The sequence below is a fragment of the Lepidochelys olivacea genome (assembly GCF_965140295.1).
Source record: "Lepidochelys olivacea isolate rLepOli2 genome assembly, chromosome: 1".
Classification (NCBI taxonomy): Eukaryota; Metazoa; Chordata; order Testudines; family Cheloniidae; genus Lepidochelys; species Lepidochelys olivacea.
Genome location: NC_140411.1, coordinates 56,200,876 through 56,214,562, shown reverse-complemented (window position 1 = coordinate 56,214,562; position 13,687 = coordinate 56,200,876). Strand labels below are relative to the sequence as shown.

Here is a 13,687-nt window from a genome sequence, read left to right as displayed (position 1 = left end):
CCAAAGAGGATGGCTCTAGACTGTTCTCAATGGTAGCAGATGACAGAACGAGGAGTAATGGTCTCAAGTTGCAGTGGGGGAGGTTTAGATTGGATATTAGGAAAAACTTTTTCACTAAGAGGGTGGTGAAACACTGGAATGCGTTACCTAGGGAGGTGGTAGAATCTCCTTCCTTAGAGGTTTTTAAGGTCAGGCTTGACAAAGCCCTGGCTGGGATGATTTAACTGGGAATTGGTCCTGCTTTGAGCAGGGGGTTGGACTAGATGACCTTCTGGGGTCCCTTCCAACCCTGATATTCTATGATTCTATGATTCTAAGAGGGAAAAAAATGTTTCATGAAACTTTAGACTTGCGGGGTAATGACCATTTTGCCTTTATCATCTATTTATTTCCCAAAACAAAATAAAAAGAAATGAGAGGTCCCCTATTGAGATCTAGTGGAAAATAGCTCTTGACCAGCAGGTGATCAGCTACCAGATTAGTGGTGTGATATAAGAACCTGAAAGGAACAGATTTTACCCGCGCAGGACATGGAGCAACTTAGAAGAGAAAATTGGTGGTTCATAGAATCATAAAAATGTACGGGTGGGAGGGGCCTCAAGAGGTCACCTAGTCCATATGCCCACACTGGGGCAGGACCAAACATATGTGCATGGTATATATATGTAATTTAAGAAAAATAACGATCAATAGGATAATAGAATGTGGATATTGTCATAGGACATTCCATGCTGTAATGTAATTATCGATTTTATTAGCCACAGTGTTATCAGTATAAAATCGAGGGTGGGAGGAAGCCTATAAACAACTGCAGACAAAAACCATAAGAATGGCCATACTGGGTCAGACCAAAGGTCCATCTAGCCCGGTATCCTTTCTTCCAACAGTGGCCAATGCCAGGTGCCCCAGAGGGAATGAACGGAACAGGTAATCATCAAGTGATCCATCCCCTGTCACCCATTCCCAACTTCTGGCAAACCAAATTCATGCCTCTTCAGTATTTTTTATATTGAGACCAAATTATGTGCATATTTCTCTGTGTTCAAATGAACTCTACAAACTATACCTGTACAAAGTCAGCTTGACGAGCATCCAATGGCACAACAGATGAGTCATGGGACGCCAGAACCTCACGTAGCAATGCGAGTGTCTGATTCAGTGCAGAGCTTGGGCCAAGATCAGGTGGTGGGAGTTCAACCTAGACAACAGATAGTTTATTCCCTATTTGTGTTATATTCACAGGAAATAATAAGCAGTATGTATCCATGTTAGTAGGTACCAATCAGCTACTGGTAAAGTCACACACAGTCAAGCAGAGATGGAGTTCAACATTTTGACACTGGACAGATCTATAACTAATTCCAAAATATACTTGCCTATGACTTGCAGCGTTACAATATCACTTACTGACAATAAAGAAAACCAACCAACATCTCAGTCCTATCTAGCATTAAATTTAGTATTCAGCAACATGCATCATGGCTGCTTCAGAAACTGGCAAAATTAAAATCTGTAGTGGCTTGTAAAATGTAGAGGAAAATATAAAATTCTTAAGTCATTTTATTAAAGTTTGGAGTGCTGGAAGTGAGTCAATAGCACATCATGCTATTTATACAGCCCTTCATAATGGACAAATAATTTAGACACCTTGCACAGTTTCCAGAAAGAAAAGTAATCAGAGGAACAGATGCTATCAAGTGAACAAAATCCTGCAATGAGTGCGCTACAAATCCCCCACAGAGGCTGGGATAACAGAACTTTCTTGAATAAAATCAGAACCAAAAAGGGGAGTGTTCTGGTTAAGAAAGGACAATTTTCCTCTCCCTTGGATCTTGCGCAGAAGCAGCCTGTGCCTGGTTCTAGTAATCACAACTTTGTTCAGGGCATGTGAAAGTTATTCATATAAAGGTCAGCAAAATATGTTGGGTGTTGCAAGTGTCAACATCCTTGCTAGGAGTGCCTGTATGAACTAGTGCCACAGAATCTTTCCAACACAGTGGGTCAAGGGAACACACACTGGCAGGTGTAGAATTGGGGAGAATGTGTCAAAGTTTATATAGTGCAAAAGCATCACAGTTATAGGACTTCAGGCATTTAACACGTAACAATGAATGTGCAAGGAACACCAGAAACCACACAATATGAGGGCTCAAACTACTAAAGGTGCCCAAACTCTAATGACACCAGTCCAGAAAGCCAATGAGGCAATGATATGCCAATAACTCTGACTAGGGTTCTAAACTGCTCCACCAGCACTGATACACCGAATTCAAGAAGGCATGGAGAAGACAGATGCTGAACTGTTTCTTCAGGATAGGAACCCTGTGGAAGTTCAAGAAAGGTCCCCTGGCAATACATTATTCTGACAGTGCTGATGCACTGAACACAGGAGGCACTGGGAAAGACCTTGTTGCTCAACCAATCTGTTGGCTCTGACATACAAAAGCTGAGGTGGCATGGGAAGGACTCCCTGACACTGAGCTCCTGTATAGGCTCTTGTCCTTAGGAGGCATTGTTTGGTATTGAGTGGGGATGGAAAGATCCACACAACTGATGCACTGTGGAGAAGATCCCTTGCTACCAAACTTTGCCATAGGTGTCAATGCTTCAAGCCTGGTCTGGGGAACCAAGACAACTTCCTAATGCCTATACTCTCCACAGGCCAAGATTTACTTATCCTCAGGCACCAAGCTGAGGATCTACATGTGTTACCGATGCACAATATTACAGCTCCTAAGGAGCCAAATCAGAAGCAGGAAAGAAGCAGAAAAAGGATTCCAGCAAGAACTGAAACTGTGTTGGTTGAATCTGCTGGGAACTTTTATTGGCTGACCATAGAACTGGAGCCTCAGAGACACTGGAAGCATGCTGACTAGTGCAGTGCTCTTAAACAAGCTCACATGTGCCACATAGGGTCAAAAATCTTAAGAGCAAGGGGTTTTCCATCATAACTTATACTGAATGCATGAGGACCAAAGAGCGAGAATCCTGAACTCATGGTATCTTGAGAAAAAACACACTTTGGTAGCTCTATGTACTAATGACACTTTTTACTTACTAATATAATGTGGGGGCACATCAGTACTCAAGATCAAGAATTGCTCAAATGTGATTCTGTTCTCTCCACAGACTACTAGACATAGAACGTAAATCTATCAAAACGGGCAGCACTGCATCCATATTGTGAGACTTGACATTTCAGTTTAATCTAGACAGTCATTCTGCATTATTTCCCTCACTACAGCAAAAGTACATTTCCAATTCAGCATTAGCAAGTGGTATAAAAGAGCCCTAAGTCAAATGTATAGAGCATAGACAGGAATAAATGGTCTAATCATCTGGAATTCAGCATGTGAACAGTAACTAACAAAAACTGAGAGGACCTTTAAAAAGAAAGCAGTTCCAGGAATCTAAGCTGCAATTTATTTAAAATCTCCAGATAAACAGTTTAAGACTTCTGGACTACCCCAAACAAATTAAGTTATCAAGGGAGCATTATAATCAAACTTATATTTTAACCAGATCAGATTCATTTCTAGTTCTCACACAAAAATAGTCTAAATTAAAAAAGGGTTCATTTGGATTACAAAAAAATAAGTTTAGTAATTACTTACTGGTATTCCTAAAAAGTTTTTAAAGTGATTTTTAATTGCTTTATAAATTAATTTTATTTCATTTATATACTTAATGAATATTCAATATCCTCTGAAACAGGCATAAAAATCAAGAGACTTAAGATCTTACAGTAGTTCCTTTAAAATACATAATTCAAGCAATAATGAAGAAATACGGGAAACTGTTAAACAATCTAGAAACAATAAAACAATAAGCACATTTTACTTTTACAAACAAGTATTCTCAAGTGTGCATGCCAGGTGATGTGCACTGAATCCTTAGCAAATGGCATACTGTAAGCTCAACAGACTTTCTAGTGCTATAATCTTCCCTGAAAACCATAACATTTTCAGAAACAGTTTCAGCGTGCTGATACATTCACATAAGCACAATCCAATGAACTGGTAAAAAGGTAGGGATGTGAATAGAATAGAAGCCGCCCTCCCCCTTTTGGTTTTGAAACACAATAATAAAAAACTGGATGATTAAAAACATAACCCTGTAATCCCTCTTAATTAAAAAAAAAAATGACATTCACCACTAACTTAAAATCAACAAAAAGTTCCAGTATAAATGTTTAGCTGATTGTCTGTATTTTTAAACTTTTACAGAGGTAATGAAAATTAGTTACAACTAAATAAAACACTTTATTTTATGGAAATTGTTTTGAGTATATAGTTATGTCATCAATTTTGCAATTTTTAAAAATCAATGTAGAATTGATTTGAATCACAGGAAATGTTACACTGGATCAGACCAGTGGTCCATGTATGAGATGCATGTTGTATTAATTTAAATGGAATATATGGGCCAAAGGTGTTAACATTATCTAGTCACTGTCCAACATTAAACTGTGTTAAACGTGGTCCAGGGTTTGGTATACAGAGACTTCAGATCTCTTAATGCCATGGCAAACACTCCCTTAAAAAAAATTTTAAATTTGTATTTAAAAAAAAGTGGGGGGGGGCGGAAAACCAGTTAAAGCATTTGAAATGTAAAGTATTAGGAAAGGCTTTCATTTAACAACATCCCTTATCCTTTAGCTGGAGTTTTTAGAAAGAAATCCCCCCTCTCTTCCCCTTGTTGACAGTCTCACATGGTAACAAAGATGGTAATATCTGGCCTTCTGGTGAAAAGAGAGGAAGAAGTTAGCTGAGACAGATTGGAGCTGCTGTTGTTGTTAAAGTCTGATCCCATTTCATTCCACATGGTGTTTGGGATTCAGCTGGAGCATAGAAGAGGTAATATCATCTGGGTCCCTCTTTCTGGCCCAGTTTGGTCAGGATATCTCTCAGGATCAGGATGACAAAGGCCCAGGGTCCCAGGAGATGGTGGGGGTGGCAGCCATGATGATGAAGCTCCCTCCAATAGCCAATTTCTCTCCCAAAGACTCTTTCTTTCAGGACCCACAAAGGGAATGGTGAGAAATATAGTCTATCCCCTCATCATTTTGTCCACCAACTAGGCCTAGTTTCTGACACGCCAATTTTGGTTCACTGATTTCTGGTCCACACTTTCCTTGTTTACCAAGTATGGTCTTAACACAGTTCTTGAGTTATATCAGTAGGCCTTTTAGTTTGGACTAATACAGTCTGTCTCCCTTTCTTGTCTTTTCCCATAAATATTTATTAAAGATCATTGTGACATCTTATGAACTTTTACATACAGCTGAGCCCACAATTAGGGTAAATTACTGTGCCCAATTATCACAACAGGAAACAGAACCAGATGCCTCAGAGGAATGTGAAAAACACCCCGTAGGGACAATTATGGAATAACCTGCCAATAAAGTGAGACTTCCTCCTAAGATGAGGCAGTTAGCAGCTGGTTTAATCCCATTAACCATTTTTAACACTTTTAACTCCCTTAACTCTTAAAAATATTTCATTTGCATATATAACCATATGCATATTTTTATCCATTTTTAGATTTAAGTTTATTGATTATCTTATTGTAGTATTATGAGAAAGAGTAGACTTTTTATACTATACTCTCAAGAATAGTAGAGCTTCCTATTCAAAAACCAGTCGGAGAACACCTCAACCTCCCTGGTCACTCAATTACAGACCTAAAAGTCGCAATACTCCAACAAAAAAAATTCAAAAACAGACTCCAATGAGAAACTGCAGAATTGGAATTAATTTGCAAACTGGACACCATTAAATTAGGCTTGAATAAAGACTGGGAGTGGATGGATCATTACACAAAGTAAAAACTATTTCCCCATGCTAATTTTTCCCCTACTGTTACTCACACCTTCTTCTCAACTGTTGGAAATGGGCCATCCTGATTATCACTACAGAAGTTTTTTTTCTCCTGATAATAGCTCATCTTAATTGATTAGTCTTGTTATAGTTGGTATGGCAACACCCATTTTTTCATGTTCTCTGTGTGTGTGTATATATATATCTATCTTCCTACTGTATTTTCCATTGCATTCATCTGATGAAGTGGGTTTTAGCTCACGAAAGCTTATGCCCAAATAAATTTGTTAGTCTCTACGGTGCCACAAGTACTCCTCGTTCTTTTTGCTGATACAGACTAACACGGCTACCACTCTGAAACCATTCATTATTTTGTATACCTCTGTCATAACACCCCTTATTTCCTCTGTAAATAGTCCCAGTCCTCTTGCATTTGAAAGTGTTTCCAGATTCCTTGTCATTCTCTTTGCCTCTCACAATACCCCTCTATTTCTGCTATATCAGTTTTTGAGATGAGATACACAGAATACAGTGTTAAATTTTAGTTAAGGGAACACAAAATGATTTATATATTGGAATTATAATATTTTCTGTATTATTTTCTCTCGCACTGTTTACACATACTAACATTTTGTTTGCTTTTTGGACTACTACCACCACACACTGAGCAGAGATCTTCATTCAGCTGGTCACAATGATGCCCAGGTCTTTAACCTGAGTTTACAGTTATTTTGGAACCCAGTAAGATGTATGAATAGCATAATCTATTCCTTCTAGTGTGCATTATCTTGCACATGTCAATATTGATTTTCAGTAAATATCCTGCTGCCCATTCACCTAGCTTTGTTCTTTTCAAATTCCTGATAACCTTGTCTAGTCTTAACTAACTGAAACAATCTTTTCATCCACAAGTTTTGCCACCTCACTCATTTTCCCATCATTGATAAGTATATTAAATACCACCAATCCTAGAACCTATCTTTGGGATACCCACTCAACATTTTGCCTTGCTGAAAACTGATAGAACATAGGCATAAACTATCTTACTTGATCCTGTGGTAAAACCATTCTGAATTTGTGATAGAAGCACTTTATACCAAGAATTATGACTCCTTTACAGAATCACTCAAAGAGAAGATAAGGGATATGGGGAAGAAAGTACTTATCAAACTACAAATATCATCAGCAAAAGGAAACCAGAAGGATACTAGCCAGTAAGATGGTGGGCAGTTTCATCTGTCAAAGCACAAGGTTGTGTAGAATTTTTATTTTAGAATGAAAATAAAGCCCCAAATATTAGTCCCTTTAAGGCCCCTTTCCATCGGGCTTGCTTGTTATCCACTAAATAAAGGTGAAACCCAAAAGTAAATCAAATGATCTGGAGGATGGTGTGGACTGCACCCTCAGCAAGTTTGCAGATGACACTAAACTGGGAGGAGAGGTAGATATGCTGGAAGGTAGGGATAGGATACAGAGGGACCTAGAGAAATTGGAGGATTGGGCCAAAAGAAATCTGATGAGGTTTAACAAGCACAAGTGCAGAGTCCTGCACTTAGGACGGAAGAATTCAATGCACCGCTACAGACTAGGGACCGAATGGCTCGGCAGCAGTTCTACAGAAAAGGACCTAGGGGTTACAGTGGACGAGAAGCTGGATATGAGTCAACAGTGTGCCCTTTTTGCCAAGAAGGCCAATGGCATTTTGGGATATATAAGTAGGGGCATTGCCAGCAGACAGAGGGAACGTGATCGTTCCCCTCTATTTGACACTGGTGAGGCCTCATCTGGAGTACTGTGTCCAATTTTGGGCCCCACACTATAAGAAGGATGTGGAAAAATTGGAAAGAGTCCAGCGGAGGGCAACAAAAATGTTTAGGGGACTGGAACACATGAGTTATGAGGAGAGGCTGAGGGAACTGGGATTGTTTAGTCTGTGGAAGAGAAGAATGAAGGGGGATTTGATAGCTGCTTTCAACTACCTGAAAGGGGGTTCCAAAGAGGATGGCTCTAGACTGTTCTCAGTGGTAGCAGATGACAGAACAAGGAGTAATGGTCTCAAGTTGCAGTGGGGGAGATTTAGGTTGGATATTAGGAAAAACTTTTTCACTAGGAGGGTGGTGAAACACTGGAATGCGTTACCTAGGGAGGTGGTGGAATCTCCTTCCTTAGAAGTTTTTCAGGTCAGGCTTGACAAAGCCCTGGTGGAGATGATTTAGTTGGGGATCGGTCCTGCTTTGAGCAGGGGGTTCGACTAGGTGACCTCCTGAGGTCCCTTCCAACCCTGATATTCTATGATATAAGGAGGGATGGACCTGCTGCTGCTCCCATTCTTCTCAACCATAGAGTCTAAAAAGACAAGGACTCTGTAGCAGAGGGGAAAGGAGGAGATAATGGAGCAAAATATCTTGAACACCAGAAGCGCAGCAAGATTTTAAAAGGTTTTGTAAAAGAGGACTGCAGCTATAAATTCTATGTCTCTGCCTGGGGGGACGGAGCAGCAGGCATAACAAAGGGATTTTTCTTTTTTGAGCTGGAGTTTTCTCTACCTAAAGGCAGGGTAGTTAACCTTCTGCAGGGAAATTCACAGACGTGAAGAGGTTGGGTTTTGTTTTTTTTAGCTAAGAGCAGCTAGAGGGGTTTTTTGTCTATTTGCCTGGAGACAAAGGTGTTAGTCTTTTTTTTTTTTTAAAGGATTTTTCTGTAGGCTGAGAATAGCTATCAGAGAACATAGGTATCAGGTTAAAGCACAGCAAAATTTTACAAGCCAGGGTTTGTTTTTTGTGGTTTTCTTTCTAACTCTTGGGTGTATAGTTAAAAACAGAGAGGCTAAGATGACAGAAACCAAGGCAAAACACAAATTGGAGTTAACCAGACTGGAGGTAGCGAAAGAGGCAGAAAAAGCCCTAGAGGCTGCCCACAAGAGAGCCATGGAGGCAAGGGAAAAAGAAATGGAGGCAAGGGACAAAGAACCGGAGGAGAAGGAAAAAGAGAGGAAGCATGCACTGGAGATGGAGAAGGTAAAGGCTCAGCAGAATATACCAACAAACCCTAGCAATCCTTCTCCAGGTACCATTTCCCATCCCAGAAAGTTCCCCACCTACAAGGCAGGCAATGATACCGAGGTCTTCTCAGAAAACTTCAAAAGGGCCTGCCTTGGGTACAGCATTTCTACAGACCAATACATGGTAGAGCTGAGGCTGCAGCTCAGTCGACCCTTAGCTGAGGTGGTGGCTGAAATGCCTAAGGAACACATGAACAATTATGAACTGTTTAAAACCCAGGCGAGAGTCAAAATGGGGCTAACACCCGAGCATTCCCATCGGTGGTTCAGAGCCCGAAGGTGGAAACCAGACGTGTCATTTACCCGACATGCCTACCACATTATGAAACATTGGGATGCCTGGATATCAGAAGCAAGTGTTAAATCTCCAGAAGATTTGCCCTTCCTAATGCAAATGGAGCAGTTCTTAGAGGGTGTTCCTGAGGAAATAGAAAGATACATCCTAGATGGGAAGCCCAAAACTGTAATCGAGGTGGGAGAGATTGGAGCCAAATGGGTGGAAGTGGCAGAAAAGAAAAAAACTGGTTGCAGTTGGAGCGGATACCAGAAGGGACAACCTCAGACCACACCCAACTACCCGGGGCAGCCCAAGGCCTCACCTACCCCCCAAGGAACCCTCCAGACACCTTATCGTCCCGCCACCCCGTTCTCCAGCAACCCACCTTGCCCCAGTGACCCGTCAGCTGGCCGATGTTTTAAATGTAACGAGCTGGGGCATGTAAAGGCCAACTGCCCCAAGAACCCCAACAGATTACAGTTCATTGCACTGGAATCACACCAGAGGTCCTCAGGCCCAGATACCTCCCAGATACCCTCAGAGCGGAGGGAAACTGTGAGTGAGGGTGGGAAGAAGGATACCACGTGGAGGGACATCAGAGCACAAGTGTCAGCTATCCATGCTTCCATGCTTCCTTAGTGGACTCCAATTTAATTGACCCAGAGGTCCAAGTGACGATTCAACCCTTCAAGTCAACTCTTTTGACTTGCCTACAGCCTAGCTGCCGGTCCAGTACTAGGGCTGGTCAGGAACATGGACTTTTGCAGTCTATGATGATTATCCCATCCCCATGCTGTTGGGGGAAGACTTGGCCAATCATGTGAAGCTAGCCAAGAGGGTGGGAATGGTCACCCGCAGCCAGGCTAAGCAAGCTGTCACACCTAGCTCTGTTCCGGAAACTTCTACCAGGAACCGGTCAGAGGTGATGGAACTGGACCCCATGTCAACATCTGCAACAGCAGCAGTGGACCCAGTCACAGAGACCCAGAACCGGAACCAGCCAGTTCCAGAACCGGAACCAGCGGAACAACCAACACCAGAACCATTGCCAGCACTGAATCCAGTACTTGCAACCCCAAAACCAGAGGGCCCCACCGAACCTGCACTGGCAGCAGCAGATAACCCTACACAAGAGGCTCAGCCGGAGCCTGAACCCCAACATAGTGCACCAGCAGAGAACAGTTCACAGTCAATGGAAACAGCCCCGTCATCTTCATCGCTTCCAAAGGGACCAAGCCCAGGTCCACAATCCAATGAGGAACTGATGTCTCTAGCATCAAGGGAACAGTTCCAGACCGAACAGGAAGCAGATGAAAGCCTCCAGAGAGCTTGGACGGTGGCACGGAGCAACCCACCACCTCTCAGCTCTTCTAATCAATCCAGGTTTGTTGTAGAAAGAGGAATTTTATACAAGGAAACTCTTTCTGGTGGACACCAGGAAGACTGGCATCCTCACAGACAGTTGGTAGATCCAACTAAACACCGGGTAAAGCTATTAAGCTTAGCCCACGATCATCCTAGTGGCCATGCTGGGGTGAACAGAACCAAAGACCATTTGGGAAAGTTGTTCCACTGGGAGGGATGTTTCTACTTATGTCCGGTCTTGTGATGTGTGCCAAAGAGTGGGAAAACCCCAAGACCAGGTCAAAGCCCCTCTCCAGCCACTCCCCAGCATTGAGGTTCCATTTCAGCGAGTGGCTGTGGATATTCTGGGTCCTTTTCCAAAAAAAAACACCCAGAGGAAAGCAGTACATACTGACTTGCATGAATTTTGCCACCCGATGGCCAGAAGCAGTAGCTCTAAGCAACACCAGGGCTAAAAGTGTGTGCCAGGCACTAACAGACATTTTTGCCAGGGTAGGTTGGCCCTCCGACATCCTCACAGATGCAGGAACTATGGAAAGCCTTTGGGAAGCTCATGGGGTGAATCACTTGGTTGCCACCCCCTTACCATCATCAAACAAATGGCCTGGTGGAGAAGTTTAATGGAACTTTGGGGGCCATGATATGTAAATTTGTAAATGAGCACTCCAATGATTGGGACCTAGTGTTGCAGCAGTTGCTCTTTGCCTACAGAGCTGTACCACATCCCAGATTAGGGTTTTCACCATTTGAACTTGTATATGGCTGCGAGGTTAAGGGGCCATTACAGTTGGTGAAGCAGCAATGGGAGGGGTTTATACTTTCTCCAGGAACTAACATTCTGGATTTTGTAACCAACCTACAAAACACCCTCCGAATCTCTTTAGCCCTTGCTAAAGAAAACCTACAGGATGCTCAAAAAGAGCAAAAAGCCTGGTATGATAAACATGCCAGAGAGCGTTCCTTCAAATTCGGGGACCAGGTCATGGTCTTAAAGGCGCTCCAGGCCCATAAAATGGAAGCGTCGTGGGAAGGGCCATTCACGGACCAAGAACGCCTGGGAGCTGTTAATTACCTCATAGCATTCCCCACCTCCAACCGACAGCCTAAGGTGTACCATATTAATTCTCTAAAGCCCTTTTATTCCAGAGAATTAAAGGTTTGTCAGTTTACAGCCCAGGGAGGTGACGACGCTGAGTGGCCTGAAGGTGTCCACTACGAAAGGAAAAGTGATGGTAGCGTGGAAGAGGCAAACCTCTCCATGACCCTTGGGCGTATGCAGTGACAGCAGATCAAGGAGCTGTGCACTAGCTAAACGCCGACGTTCTCAGCCACCCCAGGACTGACTGAACAGGCATACCACTCCATTGACACAGGTAATGCTCACCCAATTAAAGCCCAACCTTATCGGGTGTCTCCTCAAGCTAAAACTGCTATAGAACGGGAGATCCATGGTATGCTACACATGGGTGTAATCCGCCCCTCTGGCAGTGCATGGCCATCTCCAGTGGTTCTAGTTCCCAAACCAGATGGGGAGATACGTTTTTGCGTGGACTACCGTAAGCTAAATGCTGTAACTCACCCAGACAACTATCTAATGCTACGCACAGATGAACTACTGGAGAAACTGGGACGAGCCCAGGTCATCTCTACCTTGGACTTAACCAAGGGGTACTGGCAGGTACTGCTAGATAAATCCGCCAAGGAAAGGTCAGCCTTTACCACATATGTCGGGCTGTATGAATTTAATGTGCTCCCTTTCAGTCTGCGGAATGCACCTGCCACCTTCCAAAGACTTGTAGATGGTCTCCTAGCGGGATTGGGAGAATGTGCAGTCACTTACCTTGACGATGCGGCCATATTTTTTTATTTCTGGACAGACCACCTGGAACATCTACAAAAAGTCTTTGAGTGCATAAGGGAGGCAGGACTAACTGTTAAGGATAAGAAGTGTCAAATAGGCCTAAACAGAGTGACTTACCTTGGAAACCAGGTGGGTCAAGGAACTATCAACCCCCTACAGGCCAAAGTGGATGCTATCCAAAAGTGGCCTGTCCCAAAGTCAAAGAAACAGGTCCAATCCTTCTTAGGCTTGGCTGGATATTACAGGCGATTTGTATCACAATACAGCCAAATCGCACCCCACTGACAGACCTAACCAAAAAGAAACAGCCAAATGCAGTTCAGTGGACTGTAGAGAGTCAGAAGGCCTTTAACCAGGTTAAAGCAACACTCATGTCTGACCCTGTGCTAAGTGCCCCAGACTTTGACAAACCATTCCTAGTAACCACAGATGCGTCCAAGTGTGGTGTGGGAGCAATCTTAATGCAGGAAGGATCGAAACAAGAGTTCCATCCTGTCGTGTTTCTCAGCAAGAAGCTGTCCGAGAGGGAAAGCCACTGGTCAATCAGTGAAAAGGAATGTTACGCCATTGTCTACGCTCTGGAAAAGCTACGCCCATACGTTTAGGGACGCCGTTTCCACCTGCAGACCGACCATGCTGCGCTACAGTGGCTTCATACCGCCATGGGAAATAACAAAAAGCTTATTCGGTGGAGTTTAGCTCTCCAAAATTTTGATTTTGACATACAACACATCTCAGGAGCTTCTAACAAAGTGGCTGATGCACTCTCCCGTGAAAGTTTCCCAGAATCAACAGGTTAAAATCGTCCTTGAGATGTGGAAAATATTGTTAGTCTTTGTACACTTGGTAGTATATTTAGAGGTGCATGTGTCTTATTAACTCTGTTTTCTCCTAGCGCTCCAGGAAGAAATCACAGCCAGTGTTTCACCCTATCTGTGATTTGGGGAGCATGTCATAAATATAAAGGAAAGGGTAACCACCTTTCAGTCCACAGTGCTATAAAATCCCTCCTGGCCAGAGGAAAAACCGTTTCACCTGTAAAGGGTTAAGAAGCTAAGATAACCTCGCTGGCACCTGACCAAAATGACCAATGAGGAGACAAGATACTTTCAAAGCTGGAGGGGGTGGGGGGGAACAAAGGGTCTGGCTGTCTGTGTGATGCTTTTGCCGGGAACAGATCAGGAATGCAGCTCAGAACTCCTGTAAAAGTAAGTAAGTAACCTAGCTAGAAATGCGTTTGATTTCGTTTTTTAATGTCTGGTAAAATAGCTGTGTTGAATGGAACGTATATTCCTGTTTTTGTG

The 13,687-nt window shown here is 42.9% G+C and overlaps 1 protein-coding gene across 1 annotated transcript in view; it reads right to left on the bottom strand.

The window, feature by feature from the left end:
- COG6 (component of oligomeric golgi complex 6) overlaps nucleotides 1-13,687 on the bottom strand; it is a 110,046-nt gene that overhangs the window by 19,694 nt on the left and 76,665 nt on the right. Inside the window, exon 14 of the mRNA XM_084638651.1 lies at nucleotides 1,067-1,198. Coding sequence (XP_084494777.1) covers nucleotides 1,067-1,198 — 132 coding nt within the window. The remainder of the gene's footprint in view (nucleotides 1-1,066; nucleotides 1,199-13,687) is intronic.